This window comes from Notamacropus eugenii, chromosome 6 (genome assembly GCF_028372415.1).
Source record: "Notamacropus eugenii isolate mMacEug1 chromosome 6, mMacEug1.pri_v2, whole genome shotgun sequence".
Classification (NCBI taxonomy): Eukaryota; Metazoa; Chordata; class Mammalia; order Diprotodontia; family Macropodidae; genus Notamacropus; species Notamacropus eugenii.
This window is the reverse complement of record NC_092877.1, coordinates 211,731,292-211,751,757: the sequence shown is the minus strand read 5'-3', so window position 1 is coordinate 211,751,757 and position 20,466 is coordinate 211,731,292. Positions and strand designations below refer to the sequence as shown.

Below are 20,466 nucleotides of genomic sequence, written 5' to 3'. Positions count from 1 at the left end.
TCTCTGAGTGTGGCAGGCATTTTGCCTTGAGATCCTCCATTGGGATTTTTTTTTTTTTTTTTGGTAAGAAGTTCTTGTGTTATTACAAAAATCTAAGTCTACCAGAAAAAACTCTCACACACTGTGGTTGTTGCTGTGCATAAAGTTCTCCTGGTTCTGCTCCTTTCACTCAGCATCAGGTCATATAAGTCCTTCCAGGCCTCTCTGAAGTCTTCTTGTTCATCATTTCTTATGGCACAATAGTACTCCATTACATTCATATACCATAATTTATTCAGCCATTCCCCAATTGATGGACATCCCCTTGACTTCCAGTTTTTGGCAACTACATAGAGTGCTGCTATAAATATTTTTGTACAAGTGGGACCCTTTCCCATTTTTATGATCTCTTGGGGATATAGTCCTAGTAGCGATATTGCTGGGTCAAAGGGTATGTACATTTTTGTAGCCCTTTGGGCGTAGTTCCAAATTGCTCTCCAGAATGGTTGGATGCGCTCGCAGCTCCACCAACAATGAATTAGTGTTCCAACTTTCCCACATCCTCTCCAGCATTTATCATTTTCTTGTTCTGTCATGTTTGCCAATCTTATAGGTGCGATGTGGTATCTCAGAGTTGTTTTGATTTGCATCTCTCTAACCAATAGTGATTTAGAGCATTTTTTCATATGATTATAGATAGCCTTAACCTCTTCCTCTGAAAATTGCCTGTTCATATCCTTTGACCATTTATCAATTGGGGAATGACTTGTATGATTATACATTTGGATCAGTTCTCTATATATTCTAGAAATGAGGCCTTTATCCCCGAGCTTAGCTGTAAAAATTCTTTCCCAATTTACTACCTCCCTCCGGATTTTGGTTGCATTGGGTTTGGTTGTGCAAAAACTTCTCAGTTTAATGTAATCAAAGTTATCCATTTTGCATTTCATAATGCATTCTATCTCTCCTTTAGTAAAGAATTCTTCCCTTCTCCATAGATCTGATAAATACACTATTCCTTGCTTCTCCAGTTTATTCATGGTATCAATCTTTATACCTAAATCATGTACCCATTTGGACTTTATTCTTGTGTACGGTGTCAGGTATGGGTCTATGCCTAATTTCTGCCACACTGTTATCCAGTTTTCCCAGCAATTTTTGTCAAACAATGAGTTCTTATCCCAGAAGCTGGGGTCCTTGGGTTTATCAAACAGAAGGTTGCTATATTCCTTGCCTACTGCATCTTGAGTGCCAAGTCTATTCCACTTGTCTACCTCTCTGTTTCTTAGCCAATACCAAGTGGTTTTGATAATTGCTGCTTTATAGTACAGTTTGAGGTCTGGTAGCGCTAGGCCACCTTCCCAAGCATTTCTTTTCATTAGTCCCTTTGATATTCTGGACCTTTTGTTTTTCCAAATGAATTTTGATATTATTTTGTCCAGCTCTAGAAAGTAACTGTCTGATAGTTTAATTGGTATGGCACTAAATAAGTATATTAATTTGGGTAGAATTGTCATTTTTATTATATTAGCACGGCCTACCCATGAGCAACTAATGTTTTTCCACTTACTTAAATCTGACTTTATTTGTGCAAAAAGTGTCTTGTAATTGTGTTCATATAATCCCTGGGTTTGTTTTGGCAGGTAGACTCCTAAGTATTTTATACTGTCTACCCTAACTTTAAATGGGATTTCTCTTTCTATCTCTTGCTGTTGGACTTTGTTGCTAATATATAGGAATGCAGAAGATTTGTGTGGGTTTATTTTGTAACCTGCAACTTTACCAAAGTTGTTTATTAATTCAAGTAATTTTTTACTTGAATCTCTGGGATTCTCTAGGTAAATCATCATATCATCTGCAAAGAGTGATGACTTAGTTTCTTCTTTGGCTATTTTAATTCCTTGGATATCTTTATCTTGTCTAATTGCTACAGCTAACATTTCTAGTACCATATTGAATAATAGTGGTGATAATGGACAACCTTGTTTCACCCCTGATCTTATTGGGAATGCATCTAGCTTATCCCCATTGCATATAATGCTTGCTGAAGGTTTTAGATAGATACTGCTTATTATTTTATGGAAAGTTCCCTTTATTCCTACATTCTCCAATGTTTTTAGTAGGAATGGATGTTGTATTTTGTCAAAAGCTTTTTCTGCATCTATTGAGATAATCATGTGGTTTTTGTTAGCTTTGTTGTTGATGTGATCGATAATGCTAATAGTTTTCCTAATATTGAACCAGCCCTGTAGTCCTGGTATGAATCCTACCTGATCATAATGTATTAATCTCGTGATAAGATGCTGTATTCGTTTTGCTAGAATCTTATTTAAAATTTTTGCATCTATATTCATTAGGGAAATTGGTCTATAATTTTCTTTCTCTGTTTTGTCTCTTCCTGGTTTGGGTATCAAAACCATATTTGTATCATAGAAAGAATTTGGGAGGACTCCTTCTTCCCCAATTTTCAAGAATAGTGTATGTAGTATTGGAATTAACTGTTCTTTAAATGTTTGATAGAATTCACTTGTGAATCCATCTGGCCCTGGAGATTTTTTCCTAGGGAGTTCATTGATGGCTTGTTCAATTTCTTTTTCTGAGATGGGGTTGTTTAGGTATTCAACTTCCTCTTCTGTTAATCTGGGCAATTTGTATTTTTTAAAATATTCATCCATCTCGTTTAGATTATCGAATTTGTGGGCATAAAGTTGGGCCAGGCAATTCTTTAAGTTAAAGTTGCCAATTATTTATTGATCTGGATTCAGAGAGATTTTCTCATTGGGAGTTGAATGAACTCTCACCTCTAAACCCCAACTCATTTACAGTATGCTTTTACATACACTATTTCATTCAATTCTTGTGCTGCCCCTAATAAGGCAAGCAGTGTAGTTAATAATATCAGATAATTTTACTTATGTGGCCACTAAGATTCAAAGAAGTCCTTGGCCAAAGGGCAGGAAGCTAGGAACAGGCAGGGATTAAGACTCAAAAACAGGTGTGTCTTCTGAATCCTAGGTTAGCACTTCCCCTCCCAGACCAATGTACCTCAGAAATTTTTCACACTCCTTTCTTTCATTTTGTCTTCATCAACAGCCATGTGGAACTTCAGTCTATGGGACTAAATTTTAATACAGAATTTTCTAGGGGTCTGAGATAAGTTTGCAAAAATCCATTCAATAAAAAGGGTCAGGAAATAATGCAGCTTTGCAGGTAAGCCACATTCCTACAGGCTTGTTATTACTTCTAGTCTATAAGCAAATACAGTGTGGCCAGGGTTTTCCATGATCTAACAGCAGAGTGACACAAATGTTTTTAATGACTATCATGCAGATTCTGTCAATGTGTTTCACTGGACTAGCTAAAAAGAAGCATGTGCTAGTGGAGATCCTGCATTCCTTTGTAAAGCTGTCTGAGAGCAAAAATAACATCAAACTCCAATTTTTCTGTGTTTATTTGCAGCTTAGCAAACTAGTTCCTGATCTACAGTCATTCCTGGTACAGTATCTGGGAAGTCTTAAGTATTTCACTTAACCTTTACCTCTCCCAAGGAAAGGAAAAAAATGGAGAGAGGTGCCCAGAGTTGGAGTTGTACTGTGGTAATAAGTCTATTGTATTTTGATCTAGGACACATTTCTTGCCCCTTGGCTTCTAAAAAATTGGGCAGGTAGGTAGAAGAATGGATAGGGCACTGCGTCTGGAGTCAGGAAGTCCAGAGTTCAAATCTGGCCTCAAACACTTACTAGCTCTGTGTGGGCAAGTCACTTAAATTGTTTGCCTCAGTTTCCTATACTTTAAAGTGGATCTAATAATAGCACCTACCCAACAGATTGTTGTGAGGATCAAACAAGATATTTGTAAAAGCTTTTAGCATAGTGTCTGGTCCATAGCAAGCACTCAAATACTTATTTTCTTCCACCCCACCCTTCCCCAATACTGAGGCTGGAGAACTCCAATCTTTGACAAGTGAGAAACCTGAACCAAGTGCAATAAAATATTTGAGCTCAAATAACTTCCAGAAGAGGTTTGAGGACAACCACCTCTCAGGGGCAGGCTTGACTCTAATGTCTCAGAATCTGAACAAGGAGTTATAGCCCGCCATATGACAGAAAGGAAGGCAAAAGTAACTAAGACGAATTGCATCAACAGCACCATGTTAGTCCAACTACAGACCACACCTTACCCCGCAAGCTTGATTTAATATTCCCTTACATGTTCAGACTTTTCCCTTGTCCCTTTGTCTCACAGTTTGGAATCCCTGTCAGGTACCAAAAAGTAGGTAGAGAGAATATATGCCATGTGATAGAATGACTTCCAGACTTTGGAGTGAGGAAGAGGGGAATGGAGCTAAGGCTGGCTTTCAGTCTCCATTTTACTCTTGAAAAGTTAAGTTCTAGGCCTAGGGGGTCTAAGCATTCACAATGAGCAAGGTACTCTTAATACGTCCGGTAAAGAAAAAGCCAGTACTGTTAGTTTACAGTCCTGAGAACAGATTGCAGTCTAAGTCAGGAAACACAGGTGGGGGGAAGGGAAGGGAAGGAAAATGAGATAGATATATATAAATTAAAAGAGGAAAAATTTACACTCCTTAAGCCCATGAAGGGAGAGTGAAGTTAAGGTGGCAAAGCAGGGTGGGAAGGAAACTGAGACTATGCAAAGCACTTTCTTTTCCATGCAAAAATATCTCAATCTCACTAGGTTACAGCCTACATATGCAATAATGCCAAAGTCTTTGTGATTATCATATAATTCATTTGCTATTTTCCCACTAGTGCACTGACTTCTCTGACTGAGCAATGCCTTCTATGGACTCAAAGGTTGGCTCACCATTTTTATTACTTAATATTTAAAATATTCTCGTGCTGGAAGCAAATCTAAGTAAAATTTCCATTCTGGTTGCAGAATTCATTAGAATAACAGAAGGTAGAAATTAGAAGATAAAAGAAGGGAGAAATTCCTTCTAGTAAACACATTCTCTGTTCCCAGATATCTGACCAAACCTCTACATGTAAAATTAACCACATTTTAAAGTTCCCTGTACACATATGCAAAGTTTGATTCTTGAGAAAATATTCTTAAAAGTGTTCGTCTCAAAGCATCACAGAATTTTGAACCTGAAAAAGACCTTAGAGATCATCTAGTCCAAGACCCTCATTTCACAGATGACGGCACTGAGAACCACAGGTTAAATGACTTGCCTGAAGTCATAAAGCAAGTTAATTTAAGAGTCAAAGGTAGCCAGGTGTGCTACCAGAATGGCTGAGGCTGACAGACTGGCTTGAGCTTGAGAGTTCTGAGCTGCGGCACAGCTAAAAACAGTGTGAGTGTCCACACTAAATCTGGCACCAATACGGTAAATCATTAGGCTGCCTAAGGAGGAGTGAATTGAATCAGCTGAAAAAATGGAGCAGGTTAAAGCTTCTGTGCGCATTAGTACTGGGAATCAAGCCTGTGAGTGCCCACTTCACTATCAGCCTGGACAAGATAGTGAGCTCCAGTCTTCAATTCTGCAGCTCTCCATCCTCATTGCTGCCTGCCCCCCCCAAAAAAAGTGGAGTAGAACCCAAGTCCCTGGCACAGGATCTGGGGCACACTGACTTCGTCATAAGTCTCACCTATTGCATCACAGTATGGCAAAGGAGGAAACAGATTTCCCCAACTACTGAAACACAAAAGAACTACCGGGCCCATGTTCCAGGGTTCCCCCTGTTAAAATATAGGTCTCTCCAATAAAGTTAGCAGGATTCCCCTCTCATGACTCCTTATAAAGATGACAACCTAACCTGTCTGTAGTAAGCACAAAACTGTGGACAGCGGCCATTTTTCTGAATCCTATACCCTAATGGGTTACCTTAGGAACAGCCTTAAGCTGTCTGTTGCCATGGTGAACGAGGTCCATTACTGCATCAACAGCCCTGGGGGTGTCAAAGTCATCTGCAAATGCTGCCTTGATCGCTGCTTTGGTGCTAGTTAGTCTGTAGGAGAAAAAAGTATTAGAAGAGACAAGAAGGCATCAAAGTAGGGGACTTGTCATCGATACCAAGAGGGAAGTTTTAGGAATAACAAGACACAACCACCGTTTCCTTAGTCACAGGGAACGTCATTTGTGAAGTCAGAGAGCTCGCGCTCCTCTCACAAACGTTCTCTCCCTACTACGACATCACAGTAGTGACGGGGGGTTTTTCTGGCTCCACCACTCATGCTCAGCAGCCTGCATCTCTCTTTCCCCATCCTTCTAGCTCGCTCTGGTCTTTTCTCTTTCCTTCCCCACTTCAGGCCCATGGAAACATATGGTTTAGATCTTCCTCAGAGTACCTTGTTGGGATGTTTCTTTTGTCCAACTTCTTTTGCTATCTCTGTGTTTGTGTCACATTGTCCCCCACCTCCAGTGAAATGTAATCTCAAGGGTAGTGACTGGCCTCAAATATCTCCAAAACCATCTTGGGCAACATCTACGACAGAGGACGGTGCTGCGGCTAGGAGCAGTGATGAGTGGCAGAGGAGCTGAGCCCCCAAACCCCATCTTCAGACCCTAAGGGTCCTTTGCATTTCAGAACTGCTGACAACCCATTCAAAGGGATCAGACTGTTACAAATGCCAAACTTTGAAAAGGCAAAGACTGTTCATTAAATCCACAGTAAGCACATAAGCATCTTCCTAAATATTTTTAACAATTGTGAATCATTAATTTAACAATTACAAAATCTACTCAGAATAATGGTATAACCATATCATACTTCATAAACTGATCATAAAATATGTAAAATCAAAAGAGACGAGAATCTCGAATCCATAGGAAAAATGATTGTGCTTACTCTATTCCAAATCTCGTTTTGAAGAGCAATCACAAAAACATATCCTGTGTTCTTGGAGCTGAGAAAGCGCTAGAGGAAGAATCAGGAAACGTAGCGTAACCAAACTCCACTACTAGTTAGCTGCATAACTAATCCACACCAAATCTCACAGCTGTTAGAATCCCAAGAGAAGGGGCCTCAGAGACCCACCATGGAACCTTCATACAGCAACAAGGACAACAAGGCAGGCAGTCTCTGCTCAACACCCTTGCACCGAGCACAGCATCTGGCACACAATCGGACTATTCCTTCCCCTTTCCTTCTCCCCAATGTCAGATGAGATACCATATGGGAAGCGCTCTGCAAACATTTACATTCATGTGCTTATTATCATGGCCACTATTACAGTTACCATGTCTCTTCCACCAGTCTCTTCTCTAGGCTAAGGACCTCTGTAGTCTGAACCAACCCTCTGATGGTGGAGTTCAGTCTTTTCATTCTCATGATCGTGCTGCTCCAGCCATGCTCAAATTTGTCAGAATTATTCCGAAAACATAATCCCCAATATTCTCAAACTAGATGATACGACTAACGCAGAATATGGAATGACCACCACTTTCTTTTACTGCTTCTTTCTATAGCTTTAAATACGCTCCTATCAATGTAGCCTAAGACTGTATTTGCTTTTTTGGTTTCCATCTTACACTACTCAACTTATAAAGCACTAAATTGCCCAGATCACTTTCACATGAACTATCCTATCCAACCGTGCAGATGATTTTCTGAACAAAGGTTTTATAATATTTAGCCTGTTAGACTAAGAGACCCTGTTAAGATCTTTTCAGATCCTGTTTTCTTCCTTTCTTAAATGCACAAACCTCAATCAAGGCTAGGAGAGAAAAATAAGAGACTCATATACCTTTCTAGAATCCCCCAATGAAATATTAAGACACACATCTTACCTTTCCCAGAGCAGGTCCTCCCTGATGGGACCACATACCAGCTGTCCTTTCATATACGCATTAGCATCATCCATGAAAGAAGCTATTCCAACGAGGTGGTGCTGGGCTTCATGCATGTTGTCATCACTGTAGTCTATTGCTAAAAAAGCAGAGACTTCCGTTAAGACTGTGAAAGCTAACACATCAAAAAACAACATGGGAAATACATATGTAAAATTCATTCAGAGGAAACATCATGGGGAAGAAGGTTCAATGGACAAGGAGTCAAAGGCTTGGATTTGGCTCCCGGCTCAGTCCCCTACTGTTGGTATGACTTTGGACAAATCTACTTAACTTCTCTGAGAAGCAGTTTCATCATCTGCAAAATTGGGGTGACATCTGTCTTAAATAGTTTTGTTTATTATACAGTATCAAACACATACATTTAAACACAGCAAGGTCTCTTACTGGTATTTTCTCAAGAGATCACTGTACTCTGTTGTCAGCCCTAATATATTACAATCTTTTAGAAATCAAGCAGAAGTGATTATTCATTGGTACTCATGCTTCTCCAAAAGTATTAGTGAGTGTATGTGGCCCTAATTATGACATGACCTGACAAACAATTATTTCCTCCTTGACAGAAAAATCACTGTCCAAAGGAAAATCTTCCAAAAGAGCATTTAGTTCAACAGGTCAGCCTGTCAACCATATCTCCACTGACAAATGGGCACAAGAGAATACTACGTATAAGACAGTATAAGAGTTCATCTTCCACATTCATGAAAGAAAGGAAAAGTTTAAAAAAATATGATCAATGACTATATTATGCAGCATATCCTTTAAGGATGTTAGAGAAGGGGAACTACAGCCAGAACTTTAATCCACACACAACATTTAATAGTATAAGGCACAAGAAAGTAGATTTGACCATTCCCCAACTGATAATGGTCAAAGGATACTAACAGGCAGTTTTTAGAGGAAGAAATTAAAGCTATCTATAGTTATATGAAAAATGCTCTACCTCACTATTGATTAGAAAGATGTAAATCAAAACAACTCTGAGGTACCACATCACACCGATAACATTGGCTAACATGACAAAACGGGAAAATGATAAATGTTGGAGAAGATGTGGGAGAGCTGGAACACTAATTCGTTATTGGTGGAGCTGTGAGCTGATCCAACCACTCTGGAGAGCAATTTGGAACTATGCCCAAAGGGCCACAAAAATGTGCACACCAATCTTTGACCCAGCAATACCACTTCTAGGGCTGTATCCCAAAGAGATATGGGATATGGGAAAAAGACCCACATGCACAGACCTATTTATATCAGCTCTCTTTGTTGTGGCCAAGAACTGGAAATCAAGGGGATGCCAAGCCATTGGGGGAATGGCTGAACAAGTTGTGGTATATGAATATAATGGAATATTGTTGTGCTGTAAGAAACAACAAACATGCGGACTTCAGAACAACCTGGGAAGACTTATATGAACTGATGCTGAGTGAAGTGAGTAAAGCTAGGAAAACATTTTACACAGTAACAGACACAGTGTGCAAGGGCTGATTTTGATAGACTTAGGACCTAAGTCCTAATGCAAGGACCTAAAACATTTCCAAAGGACTTATGATGCAATGCCATCCACATCCAGAGAAAGAACTGTGGAGCTGGAACATGAAGCAGACTGTTTTCTCTTTTGTTATGTTTTGTTTTTCTCATTTCCATTAGTTTTAATTCTTCTATGCAACATGATTAATGTGAAAATGTGTTTAACAGGGACGTATGTGTAGAACCCATGTAAGATTGTATGCCACCTTGGGGTGAGAGGGGAGATTGAGAGGGAGAAAATTTGGAACTTATGAAAACTGAGAAATAAATTAATAAATTTTTGGGAAAAAAGTAGGCTTGAGAAAATTCTTTTGTTACCTGGGTAACAAAATTCCACCTTGGCATTAGAAATGAGGTGGCATAGAAATGGCGGCATAGATTAGATATAATGAATCGCAATAGCGACAACAGAGTTGGAGGGAATCCCAACTCATCTAATCCAACCTACAATTCAACAAAAATCCAGCAAGTCTCCATCCGCCTCTCCCTTCTCCTAAATCTGACCCCTTCATCCTTGGAGGAAGATCTAGATAAAAGAGCAGCAGAGAATACACAAGAGAGATGAGAAAGGGAAAGCACTTGATCTCTCTAAACCCACCAACACAACTTCAGAATGAGGCTGCCATGCAACAAAACTTTTGTGCTCTTCATTAAAAAGAAAGAAAAGCTTTAAAAATAATGTGCAGATTCTATTCTGCACTTTAAAATAATAACAAGTTGCATGGACTAGAGATCCGTGGCTTCAGACACAATCCTCTTTTTATAGTCTAGTTTACATATAGAAATACTCCCCTTTTTAGCATTTATTAAACATTTTTAAATAAGAAAGAGAAGGCTGGCAAGGTCACTCTTTGTCTTTTGTTCATTCACTTTCCAAATTTTTTAGAAGACTACATAGACACTATAACCACCTTCCCTTACATTTAAGCAAATCTTCAGTAAAAAATCTAAAGTGGAGGCAGCTTGGTGGTGCCTCTAAGTGGACAGAGTGGACCTAGAGTCAAGATGACCTGAGCTCAAATCAGCTGGAGACACAAACCATTGGTGCGACTCTGGACAAGTCATTAACCTCTGTTGCCTCAGTTTCTTCATCTGTAAAATGGAGATAACAACCGTATCTACCTTCCAGGATTGTTGTGAGGATCAAATCAGATGACTTTTGACAAAGGCTTAGCGCTGTGCCTATCACACAGTAGATGCTTAATAAATGCCTGTTTCTGTCCTTCTCACCCATCAGAGACAAAAAAACAAAAACAAAAACAGAAAATCTGAAAAAGGAAAAAAAGCTGGAGGAAGTTCGGAAGATAAACTCAGAAACGAAATTATCAGTTACATTACAACCCTGTATTGTCTGTGAGAGGGCATCAAAGGCTTATAAAAGTCATTTTAACTCAGTGATTAAGAACGTGCAAGAAATATCCAGAGGAGAGAAGGGATTCTTCTCTACGCTTCACCCTAATCCCCTTAAAAGAAAAAGCTCCAAACACAGGGCAAAGCCGCTACCCTTGGCTTTAAAAACTCAAGTGTACACAATGCTGAATCTGGAGTGTTTGAAATGAGTTGTAAAAAAAAGTTTAATTTCAATTGGCTTTGTGAACCAGAAAAAGCTCATCAACAGAAGTCTCCCATCCCCCAAACTGCCAAATCTAGGGAAAGTATAAACAAACCTGAGCAACGAACATTTAAAACTCTTATTCAAACATAACATCTCAAAGAAGTTTCTATCAAACCTGCCCAGAATCTGACACACACACTTTTATATACTCATTTACAAACTTTGAAAAAGTCTTCCCCAAGATACTTCTTTCCAACTCTTTGTTAGTGAGGAACACAAGCACCATCTGGGTATTTATCAGAAAGGTAAGAAGGAACTTAAAAGCACTCAGTGCCGTGCAGCTAAAAAAAAATCTTGGCAGCAATTTTCTCTGATAAAGGTCTCATTTCCAAGATATACAAGAACTGAATAAATTTATAAGAATAAGATCTATTCCCCACATGAGAAAGGATCAAAAAATATAAACGGGAAATTTTCAAAGAAAGAAATTCAAGCTGTCAAGTCATATGAAAAAATGCTCTAAGTCACTACTAACTACAGGTACCACCTCACATCCCTCAGACGGACAACACTGACAAAAAAAAGGGAAAATGACAAAATCTAGAAGCGTGGTAGGAAAAGAGATATTAATACACCGTTGGCAAAGCTGTGAAATTGGTTTAACCCTTCTGGAAAGTAATCGGGAAAACATGTGCCCAAAATATGCTTTTACCCAGTGATACCATTTATCAGCTCTATAGTCCAAAGATATCGAAGAAAGAAGACCCAAATGTACAAAATTATTTTTTAAATTTATTTTTATGGCAGTTCTTTTTGTAGTGACAAAGCAAGAACCCTCATCAATTAAGGAACAGTTGAACAAGTTATGGTAAGTAATGGAACATCATTCTACCATAAGAAATGATGAAATGGGATGGTTTCAGATACGTGCAGATATGTTTGAACTGATGCAGGGTTAAGTGATCAGGAGAAACAATCACAACGATGTTGGAAAGACAAACTACTTTGAAAGACTTAAGAACTCTGATCAATGTGAAGACTAACCATAATTTCAGAAGACCAATGAACCTCCTGACAGAGAGGAGATACAGAATAAAATATACATGTTTACATAGCCAAATGTGAGGACTTGTTTTGTCAGACAACGTATATTTTGTACAAGGGTTTTGTTCTTTTTTTCCAATGGAACTCAGGTGAGGTGAGAAAAATCAATACTTGTTAAATGAAAAAATTTTTTTAAAATATGGTGCAGACTGATTTGAGTATCTAAGGCGTCTGTCCTTCTAGGAGTAGCCACACCTGGGGCAGTGTCTTTTCCACACAATTCCTTCTCTCCTACTCTAGTCACTCACTTTTCTAGCTGCTTACTCTCAGAAAGGACCATGTACACTATACTTCTTGACTCCTGCTTTCTTACAAGATGACAACCCCTACACTTCCATAAATGTGTCACTCACCTAAGAGTCTGGAACTAGGGCCTCTTACAAGGCTGTGCAGAGGACTGCAAAGTTCATTCCAGGTCACAGTGCTAGCCACTGGCACATTCCTCACCGGGCCTACAGAAGAAGTGGATAAAAACCTCCAAGCCTCCTCACTAGAACCACCAGGCCCTCCCATTAGGTATTCTTCAGTGTGAGTCAGACACTTTTTCACAGTGGCTCCATACCCCATCCATGCCTGATAATCTCCAAACGCTTCTTCACCAAGATATAGAAAGAACCAGCCCCAGGTTGTCAGGCCACAAGTAGCCACAATGACAGGTATTCACCTTGCTCTTGACACACAGCTTCTGTAACAAGCCATGCCTGAGCTGGAGGACTTCTAAGGCTACCCAGAGGGTATCACTGCTACTACTACTGCTAGTGCCAGTGCTTGTATAGCCTCTACAGCTGCTGCCTCCTAGGAAATACCCAGGCACTGTTTCCAAAACTAAGGCTGTAGCTCTCCTCACTTGCACTCTTTGACAGAGTTACACTGTCTCTGAAATAACAAAGTACCAAGGCTCCAACTTCTTGTGTACCTTATTCCTGCTATAAAAGAATTTCTTTCTTAATGGATCTTTGTTCTCTGAGGTGAATAAGAGTAACTCCTAATCAGGACACAAAAAAAAATTAGTCTGTTGTTACTGTTATATTACAGTTTAAAAAAAACCAAGTCTCTCCCCACCCCCCAAAAAAAACCAGAAGGAAGATCTTCTTGATTAGACTTCATCAAAATGGAAGTATGGGAAACTCTAAAAAATGGGGAGCAAAAGATAAACTCCAACCAAAATCTATTAATATTGGAATTTATCTTGGAGGGAAATGAAAAAAGAAGAGATGCTCAATGAGCCTTTAAAGAACCATCTATTACAGCTTTTAAGACCATGGGTACTATCAGTAGAAGTCAAATCTCAATAGAAAGGAAATACCAAAGGCTCAATTAGCCTATACCTTTCATGCTATGGAAACCTTAAAAGAACACAGCAAACACACATGATAGTCCAAAAAACAAACAAAAGCCCACTGAGTATTTGGGTTAAGACAAGTAAGCTCCGCTGCCTTTGGCTACCTCTGCTCCAGACTTATTCTTCTTATCCCTCTCTGGATGGTCCTATGTTCTGTGCAGGATGTGCTCTGGTTAACCACTGTGATATCACTGTCTATTACATCAGAGATGATAAGTCAAACATTCATGAGCTACAAGGTTCCTCTGTATAAACCAACCCATCGATCAGTCATTTATTAAGCCACTACTACATTCCAGACATTTGCTAAAATGGCTATTGCCTACATTATCAAGCTGCCCAGGGTGGAGGACTGCCCTTCTGTTACACTGACTAGGAGGACTGATGGAAAGCTGGTGAAACTGGATGTGCCAAGTCAAGAGGATAGTCTCTCTCTGGGAGCCTAACCACCCACTCTCCTCTTTCCTCCTCTTCCTTTGGCCAATTCACTTCCCCTTCATAGTCTTCTTCTCTAAGATGAAAAGCTTAGATCTGATCTCTAAGATCTGATCTCTTTCAGTTAGTCATTCTATCCTATGATTCTCCTTTCCATTCCCAATATTAATCTTGGTCCCACCTCCAAAACAGTCAACCAGCCATAGGCTCCTTGTCTTCAATTTACGGCTAGGCAGGAAGGACCGTGGCACATGTCTGGCAGCCTTCCCGGTTGTATCCTTCCCTTAATGCCCTTAACGCCTCACATGGGTACCACCCATGGGTAATTCATGTTAGGCCTTAAGCCTTCCTACATATGGGTTAAAAATTAACCATAATAAAGGTCTCTTACTGGTCTGATTCTTTTAAATCCTCCAACTAATAACAGTCTGAGACAGTGAGGAAATGAAAATTGTCCATCAAGATGCAAACCTAACCTATTTACAGGAAATAGCAAATGAAATTTCAAAACAGTTATTAACTAAGGAAGATTTGATTACATGGCAAAATGGCTGAGAAAAATATGTAGTATTCCTTTTTGTTTTGGAAAGTTACAATTAAAACTTGACATTTTTCAAGTGCATTGAAGCAAGAAATAAATACCTAAGATAGTTCCTCTAGCAGATATTAAAACTAATCAATTCCTAAGTAGGGCCAGAGAATATTCATTTGCAGGTAAAGAGAACACAAAAAGGGCCAGGGCCCAATGGTGAATAGATATTTCCTGTGCATTAGGTTAATAGTACACTCCAATCAACTTACAAAAAATTGAATCAGATAAATTTACTGGATGGTAGAATGAAGGCTCTCATCATAGAATGTTCCATGCTGGCTGTCCAATCATGTGTGCTAGTCACAATGCAACAGGGTGAAGACACCAGCTAAGGGAGATTGTCACTTTCTGAACCTTCTTATCCAGAATTTCCTTCATTATCTTGCACAAGTTCTCAAATTTTGCCTTGTTCTCCTCCATTTTTTTCTTTTCTTCTTCATCCCCTGGAAGTTCTAACCTTTCCTTGGTAACAGAGACAAGAGTCTTCCATTGAATTCCTTTAGCTGCTGCACATAGTACTGATCAATGGACTGTCGTGCATACTACTTCAAAACCATGTTTCCATGCCCATTCCACAAAAGCAGGATTGGCCACTCATTCTTTGCTCTCATCAGTAACATAGGAGATACATTTCTGGGTTTCCTTCATTCTAGATACATATTCAGACAAGGAAGTCATCTCATCTCCTGACTGAGATACGTGGCAAAATAATAGTTCAGATAGATGGCACCTGTTGGTTGAGTCCTCATGGACCAAGCTTCAGATTTTTCAAAAAGGTCTCATAGAACTTTTTGTAATTCTGTCTTCTGCCAGTTCAGAGAAGAGCTCTAGACACTTCTCGACAATGTTCTTACAGATGGACCTTCAAGATCTTACTCTGCTGCAGCATCTGTCTGGAAATGTTGAGGGGCAGATCCTCAAGAGTCTACCACACCTCGGATGACATTAAGATACTCAGGAATAAGCTCATCACAACTGTCCATTAGAAACACACACTGTTCATACAGCTTAATGTTGTTCTTCTTTTTGTTTGCAAAGAGATCAAAAGAAGCCCGGTGGGAGATGAGCAGAGCTCTAAATTCCAGTGACCTTCCACAGAGAAATGCTTTAATGCCAAGTGATCTTTCCAATCATGGTGAGGCTCTTATAAAACTCTCCATATTCCTCTTGGCTGATGTCATCAGGGTTACGCATCCAGATGGATTTAGTCTTGTTCAGCTCTTCCTGATCAATATATTTCTCCTTTCTTCTTCTTGTCCTTACCTTCATCTTCTTCATCAGATCCTACATCTTCAATCTTGAGTTTCTTCTCATTTTCCGCTGGCTCTTCCTCTTCTTTCTGTCTTCCTCTGTCTCATCATCACTGATTTCCTTTTCTTGTTTTCTCCAAATACAGTGTGATAGGACAGTCAAAGAAATGAGAGTCCTTCTTTACAACCTCCTTGATCTGCCTCCCTTCCAGATACTCTGTCTGGTCTTCTTTCAGATGTAACATCATTTTGGTGCCCCTGCCAATAAGTTCGCCATGGTCAGCATGGTCTCTGAAACAGCCACCAGCAGAAGACTGCCAGGCATACTGTTTATCAACATTGTGCTTGGTATGACAACTACCTCCTCTGCCACCAAGAAAGAAGAGTAGAAACCCACACCAAAGTGACCAGTCATGGAGATGTCTGCTCCAGCCTGCAAAGCCTCCATGAAAGCCTTGGTGCCAGACTTGGCAATGGTTCCCAAGTTACTGATCAAATCAGCTTCTGTCATGCCAATACTAGTGTCCACCAAAGTTGGAGTACACTCCTGAGGATTGGGGATGATGTTAATCTTTAGCTCTTTACCACTGCCCAATTTGGAAGGATCTGTCAGACTCTCACAGCAGATCTTGTCCAGGGCATCAGAGGCATTGGAAATGATCTCTCAAAGAAAGATTTCCTTATTAGAATAAAAGGTGTTGATAATCAAGGACAAAGGCTGGGCAATATCTGCCTGGAATGCAAAGGTCTCCACCTCTTCCTCTCTATGGTGTACTTCCCTTAGGAGTGGTTGTGAATAAGAAGTTCAGGGAAGTGCTAAGTTCAGCAGCTCCAAAGACCAGAAACGTAAGGAGCTTGGCACAAGAGAAGCCTAGTTTTTTCTTCTACGCAGGTTACTACTAAAATGATTTTTCTACTATTTCCTTGAACATCAAAAACATCTGCCCCAAAAATCCTCCATTCTTTCTCTAAGCTTTATCAAAAACTCCTTACAAAGGCAAAGAAATTAGACTAGATAAGTCCTGCAAAATGATCATCTGTTGTTTTAAGTACATATGTTTGAGGGACAAGGCAGTAGGGTATTTGATCAAACAGAGCAGTCTGGGTTTTTATTTCTATGGCTTACTTTAAAAGCTTCTTAAAGCCTGAAATGTGTATGTCCTAAAATATCTTAGCTGTAGCAGAGACTGTCACATCAAAGGCCTCCTTTGTCACAGAAGTCTCTTCTTAACATTATTCTTTCCTACACTAGTTTTCCTCACTCTTCTCATTTTCTACTACTGCTTTATTAAAGGCAACTTTTGGATGACCAAGAAAAAAAAATTAATAAAATACTAGGAAGGGTAAAACTATCAATACAATGCCTTCTATCCTGAAAGCCTCTACAAGTAGGATAGGAATTGTCTGGGGGTGCACTGATCCTGGCACTAGAGTTCAGCTATCACTCCCAGTACTAGATCCTAAACTGAGCTTAAAAAGCATCTCCCTAAAAGCAATTTGGAATTATGCCCAAAGGGCTATAAAAAATGTGCATACCCTTTGACCCACCAATACCACACTTCTAGGGCTGTATCCCAAAGAGATTATAAAAATGGGAAAAGGACCCACATGTACAAAAATATTTATAGCAGCTCTTTTTGTGATGGCCAAGAACTGGAAATCTAGAAGATGCCCATCATTTGGGGAATGGCTGAACAAGTTGTGGTATATGAATGTAATGGAATACTATTGTGCTATAAGAAATGATGAACAGAAAGACTTCAGAGAGGCCTGGAAGGCCTTATATGAACTGATGCTGAGTGAAGTCAGCAGGAGAACATTATACACAGTAATAGCCACAGCATTTGAGGACTATTTTTGATAGAATTAGCCCTTCACAGTGATGCAAGGACCTAAAATATTTCTAAAGGACTTGATGTAAAATGCCTTCCACATCCAGAGAAAGAACTGTGGAATTAGAACACAGAATGAAGCAGAATATTTTCTCTTTTGTTATGTTTGGTTTTATTTAGTTTTACTCATGCTTTCTCCCATTCGTTTTAATTCTTATATGCAACATGATTAATATGAAAATGTGTTTAATAAGAATGCATGTGTAGAGTCCATATAAGATTGCATGCTATCTTGGGGAGGGAAGGAAATTTAAGACTTATGGAAGTGATTGTTGAAAATGGAAAACAAAAAAACAAATCTGGAAAAAAATAAAAATAAAACATTTTTTAAAAAAGCATCTCCCTATAACCTAAGGAAAACTGAATATGTAACAAGACCTTGAAGGACTGTAATCAATCCAATGATATGTTTAAGTAAAAGGCCTGATTACTGTTCATTAAGGATTCTGATGCGCCTTGCTTCCCTCTCAAGGAGCAAATAAGATCCAGAGAAAACTCCTCTAACATTGTTTTGAAGTGGAATAGTTGTTTTATTCTCAACTGTGTTTTTAAATGTTCTGAGACAACAAGATCTCTGGTCCCCTTAGGAAGGGGATAGCTCACATCAGTAACAGTAAGGCTACAAAACTAACATGGAACATTTCTTAAAGGAAAGGGAAGAAGAAGGGCACAGAAGCTAATTGCTAGAGTAACCTCTTTCTGATTAAGCAAAGACAATTGCAGGGAAACATGGAAGGTGAAAATGAAGTATATAACTCCATGTTCTTTCTCCTATTTTTCGTATTAGTCTGGAGGTTGGGAGAGAAAAGAGGACGCAAGACAATGAGGAAAAACAAGTGAGGCAAGAGTACAGACAAACCCTGTGAAGGAAATTCAATTTCCCTCTTCAAGGGGAGTCATGAGATCCGGATCCTTGTCCCGTCACTAGCTGGCTGTGAGCTGGACAAATCATTTAATTTCCCGAGACTTCTGTTTCCTCATTTGTGAAATTAAGGAATAGGCCTAGATTATGTCTAAGGTTTCCAGAAATTAATGTTTGTGATTTTACTTTAATAAAAGATTGGCTGTTTTTGTATAAAAGCTTCCTTGGGCTAGATCATGTGCTTGATAATCTGTGCCTATGAAAATCCTGTGTAATTGGCTGCCAAAGCCACTCATGTGGTAGTAACTACCCTAACGACTGTCACAACAATTAGAAAGAAATGTTCAGTCTCCACAGGGCTAACCTTGAAAATGCAGAACGACTAAAGTGATAGCTATCATCACAGATTTTTATTAGAGGATGGTGAAACAGGCTTTAGTTTTGTTTTGTTTTTAAAAAAACACACCAGCTCCAGTACTAACCATCATTCACTGTCTTCCATGTCAAAGAACCCTGAAAGCCAATGGAAGTCAGGTTGAAAGTTGCTATTGACCTTTGGATTAGTGGTGGAGGAGAAAATATGATGAGTAGACTTCTCTGAACCTGGCCTGAGGGAAAGGCATTATTACTCAAATGTTCAGCAGCTTTTTGAATTTATTCATTTCCAAGATTTAAAATGTGCACACAAGATAGAAAATCCTCCTAATAATAGAAATTGCCTCTAAAGTTACTGAGAGCACTTCACATATATTTACTTTCTATTTCTGCTTTATCCCCCCTCTAAGTTTGAAGGACCAGAAGACTGATCAATGCCCTGCACTTCTAAGTAAAGAAACAACTTCCACAAAAATTCCTTTTTAGAGATAAGGAAACTGAAGCCAAAGCAGCTGCTCTATGCACTGAGCAGAACCATGGCAGACGGGAATTGTAAGGACTTTATCCTGACTTTTTTGCTCTATCCACTAATCATTCTCCCCCTGAGGATGTGAATACGTGTGAAGTCACAAACAATAATGTGGTTAATAATGGTGAACACTTTTACCCTGTTTTAAACTGATAGATCTGTGACATACAGACTAATTAGTGTAGCAGAGATCCATGCACAACTCCCCTATGGTCATCATTCTTATCTTTTGTGGTTTTCCATTCAGAGTTCCTCTACTTTACAGAAAGCAACAGACTTGCATTCATGAGATTCTACTATTGTTTTTATATGGCATTTAGCAGCAGTTCAAAGCATCTGGTAATTCTTCACTAGTAAATAAACTAAAATTCATAAGTTCCACAATAATCAGAATTTCTGAAACTACTGTCAGTTTTGAAACCAAACTGCTTACACAACAAAGCTCACAAAAGAGTTCCACACTGACATAGATAAACCAAATAATTTGCCTCTACTATCTCCCTTCTCTCATTCTTTAAAATTGAGAAGGGCTCTCTGGTGGGAGGACTTCATTAATTCTTCTTTCTTTTCTTTTTAAAATTAATGTAGGATGCACTCCATGTACTCTGACATCTAACAGCAATACCACCAGCATGAACCAGACTACGTTCTGTCAAGGGACACATTCTCACCTCCAATTTTGTGTAGGATGAAAAAACCATTTCTTTCTTCACTAAGATGTAATTCATTCATTTAGGTAAGCTGCTTCCTTCTCTTAAGGAGTCTTGGGACTTGACAGGAGGTAAAAGGCAAAAGTTTTGAGCAAAGAATCTCTTTCATAAGAAAGGTTGGGCATGAAGAATCATTACCTATGTCAACTGTTTTAATTTTCTTTAGCATAATGCTTAAACTTTAAAACTGTTAATTTTAATAAACATTTGGGACTTTAGCAGCCAAAGTGTTCCACCTCTACATAAACATGCACCTTCCTTAAATACTGCTTTTATTTTAAGGGGTGAGGCAAAAAACCTTCAAGTGCTTACACCTCTATATTTTAAGTTGCTTATTCCACTCAGAGCAACTTCTACCTTTAATTTCTCTGAAAATATTAACATACCTTTACTTTGATAATCACAAGGAATAAAGTGAAAACCAGCCCAACTGCCAAATAAATACAAAGTTGAATCTTTTTTTTTCTCATGGACTTAAAATGGAAAAACCTGTTTGTA

The 20,466-nt window shown here is 39.0% G+C and overlaps 1 protein-coding gene and 1 pseudogene across 4 annotated transcripts in view; both read right to left on the bottom strand.

Moving 5' to 3' along the window:
* Positions 1-20,466, bottom strand: part of CARS2 (cysteinyl-tRNA synthetase 2, mitochondrial) — a 73,278-nt gene that overhangs the window by 7,243 nt on the left and 45,569 nt on the right. For all 4 annotated transcript variants that reach the window (XM_072621972.1, XM_072621970.1, XM_072621968.1 and 1 more), the window contains 2 exons: positions 7,733-7,871; positions 5,828-5,951 (listed from right to left, as the gene is read on the bottom strand). In XM_072621972.1, the coding sequence (XP_072478073.1) occupies positions 5,828-5,951; positions 7,733-7,871 (263 nt within the window). The remainder of the gene's footprint in view (positions 1-5,827; positions 5,952-7,732; positions 7,872-20,466) is intronic.
* Positions 13,428-16,402, bottom strand: LOC140512661 (heat shock protein HSP 90-beta-like; annotated as a pseudogene).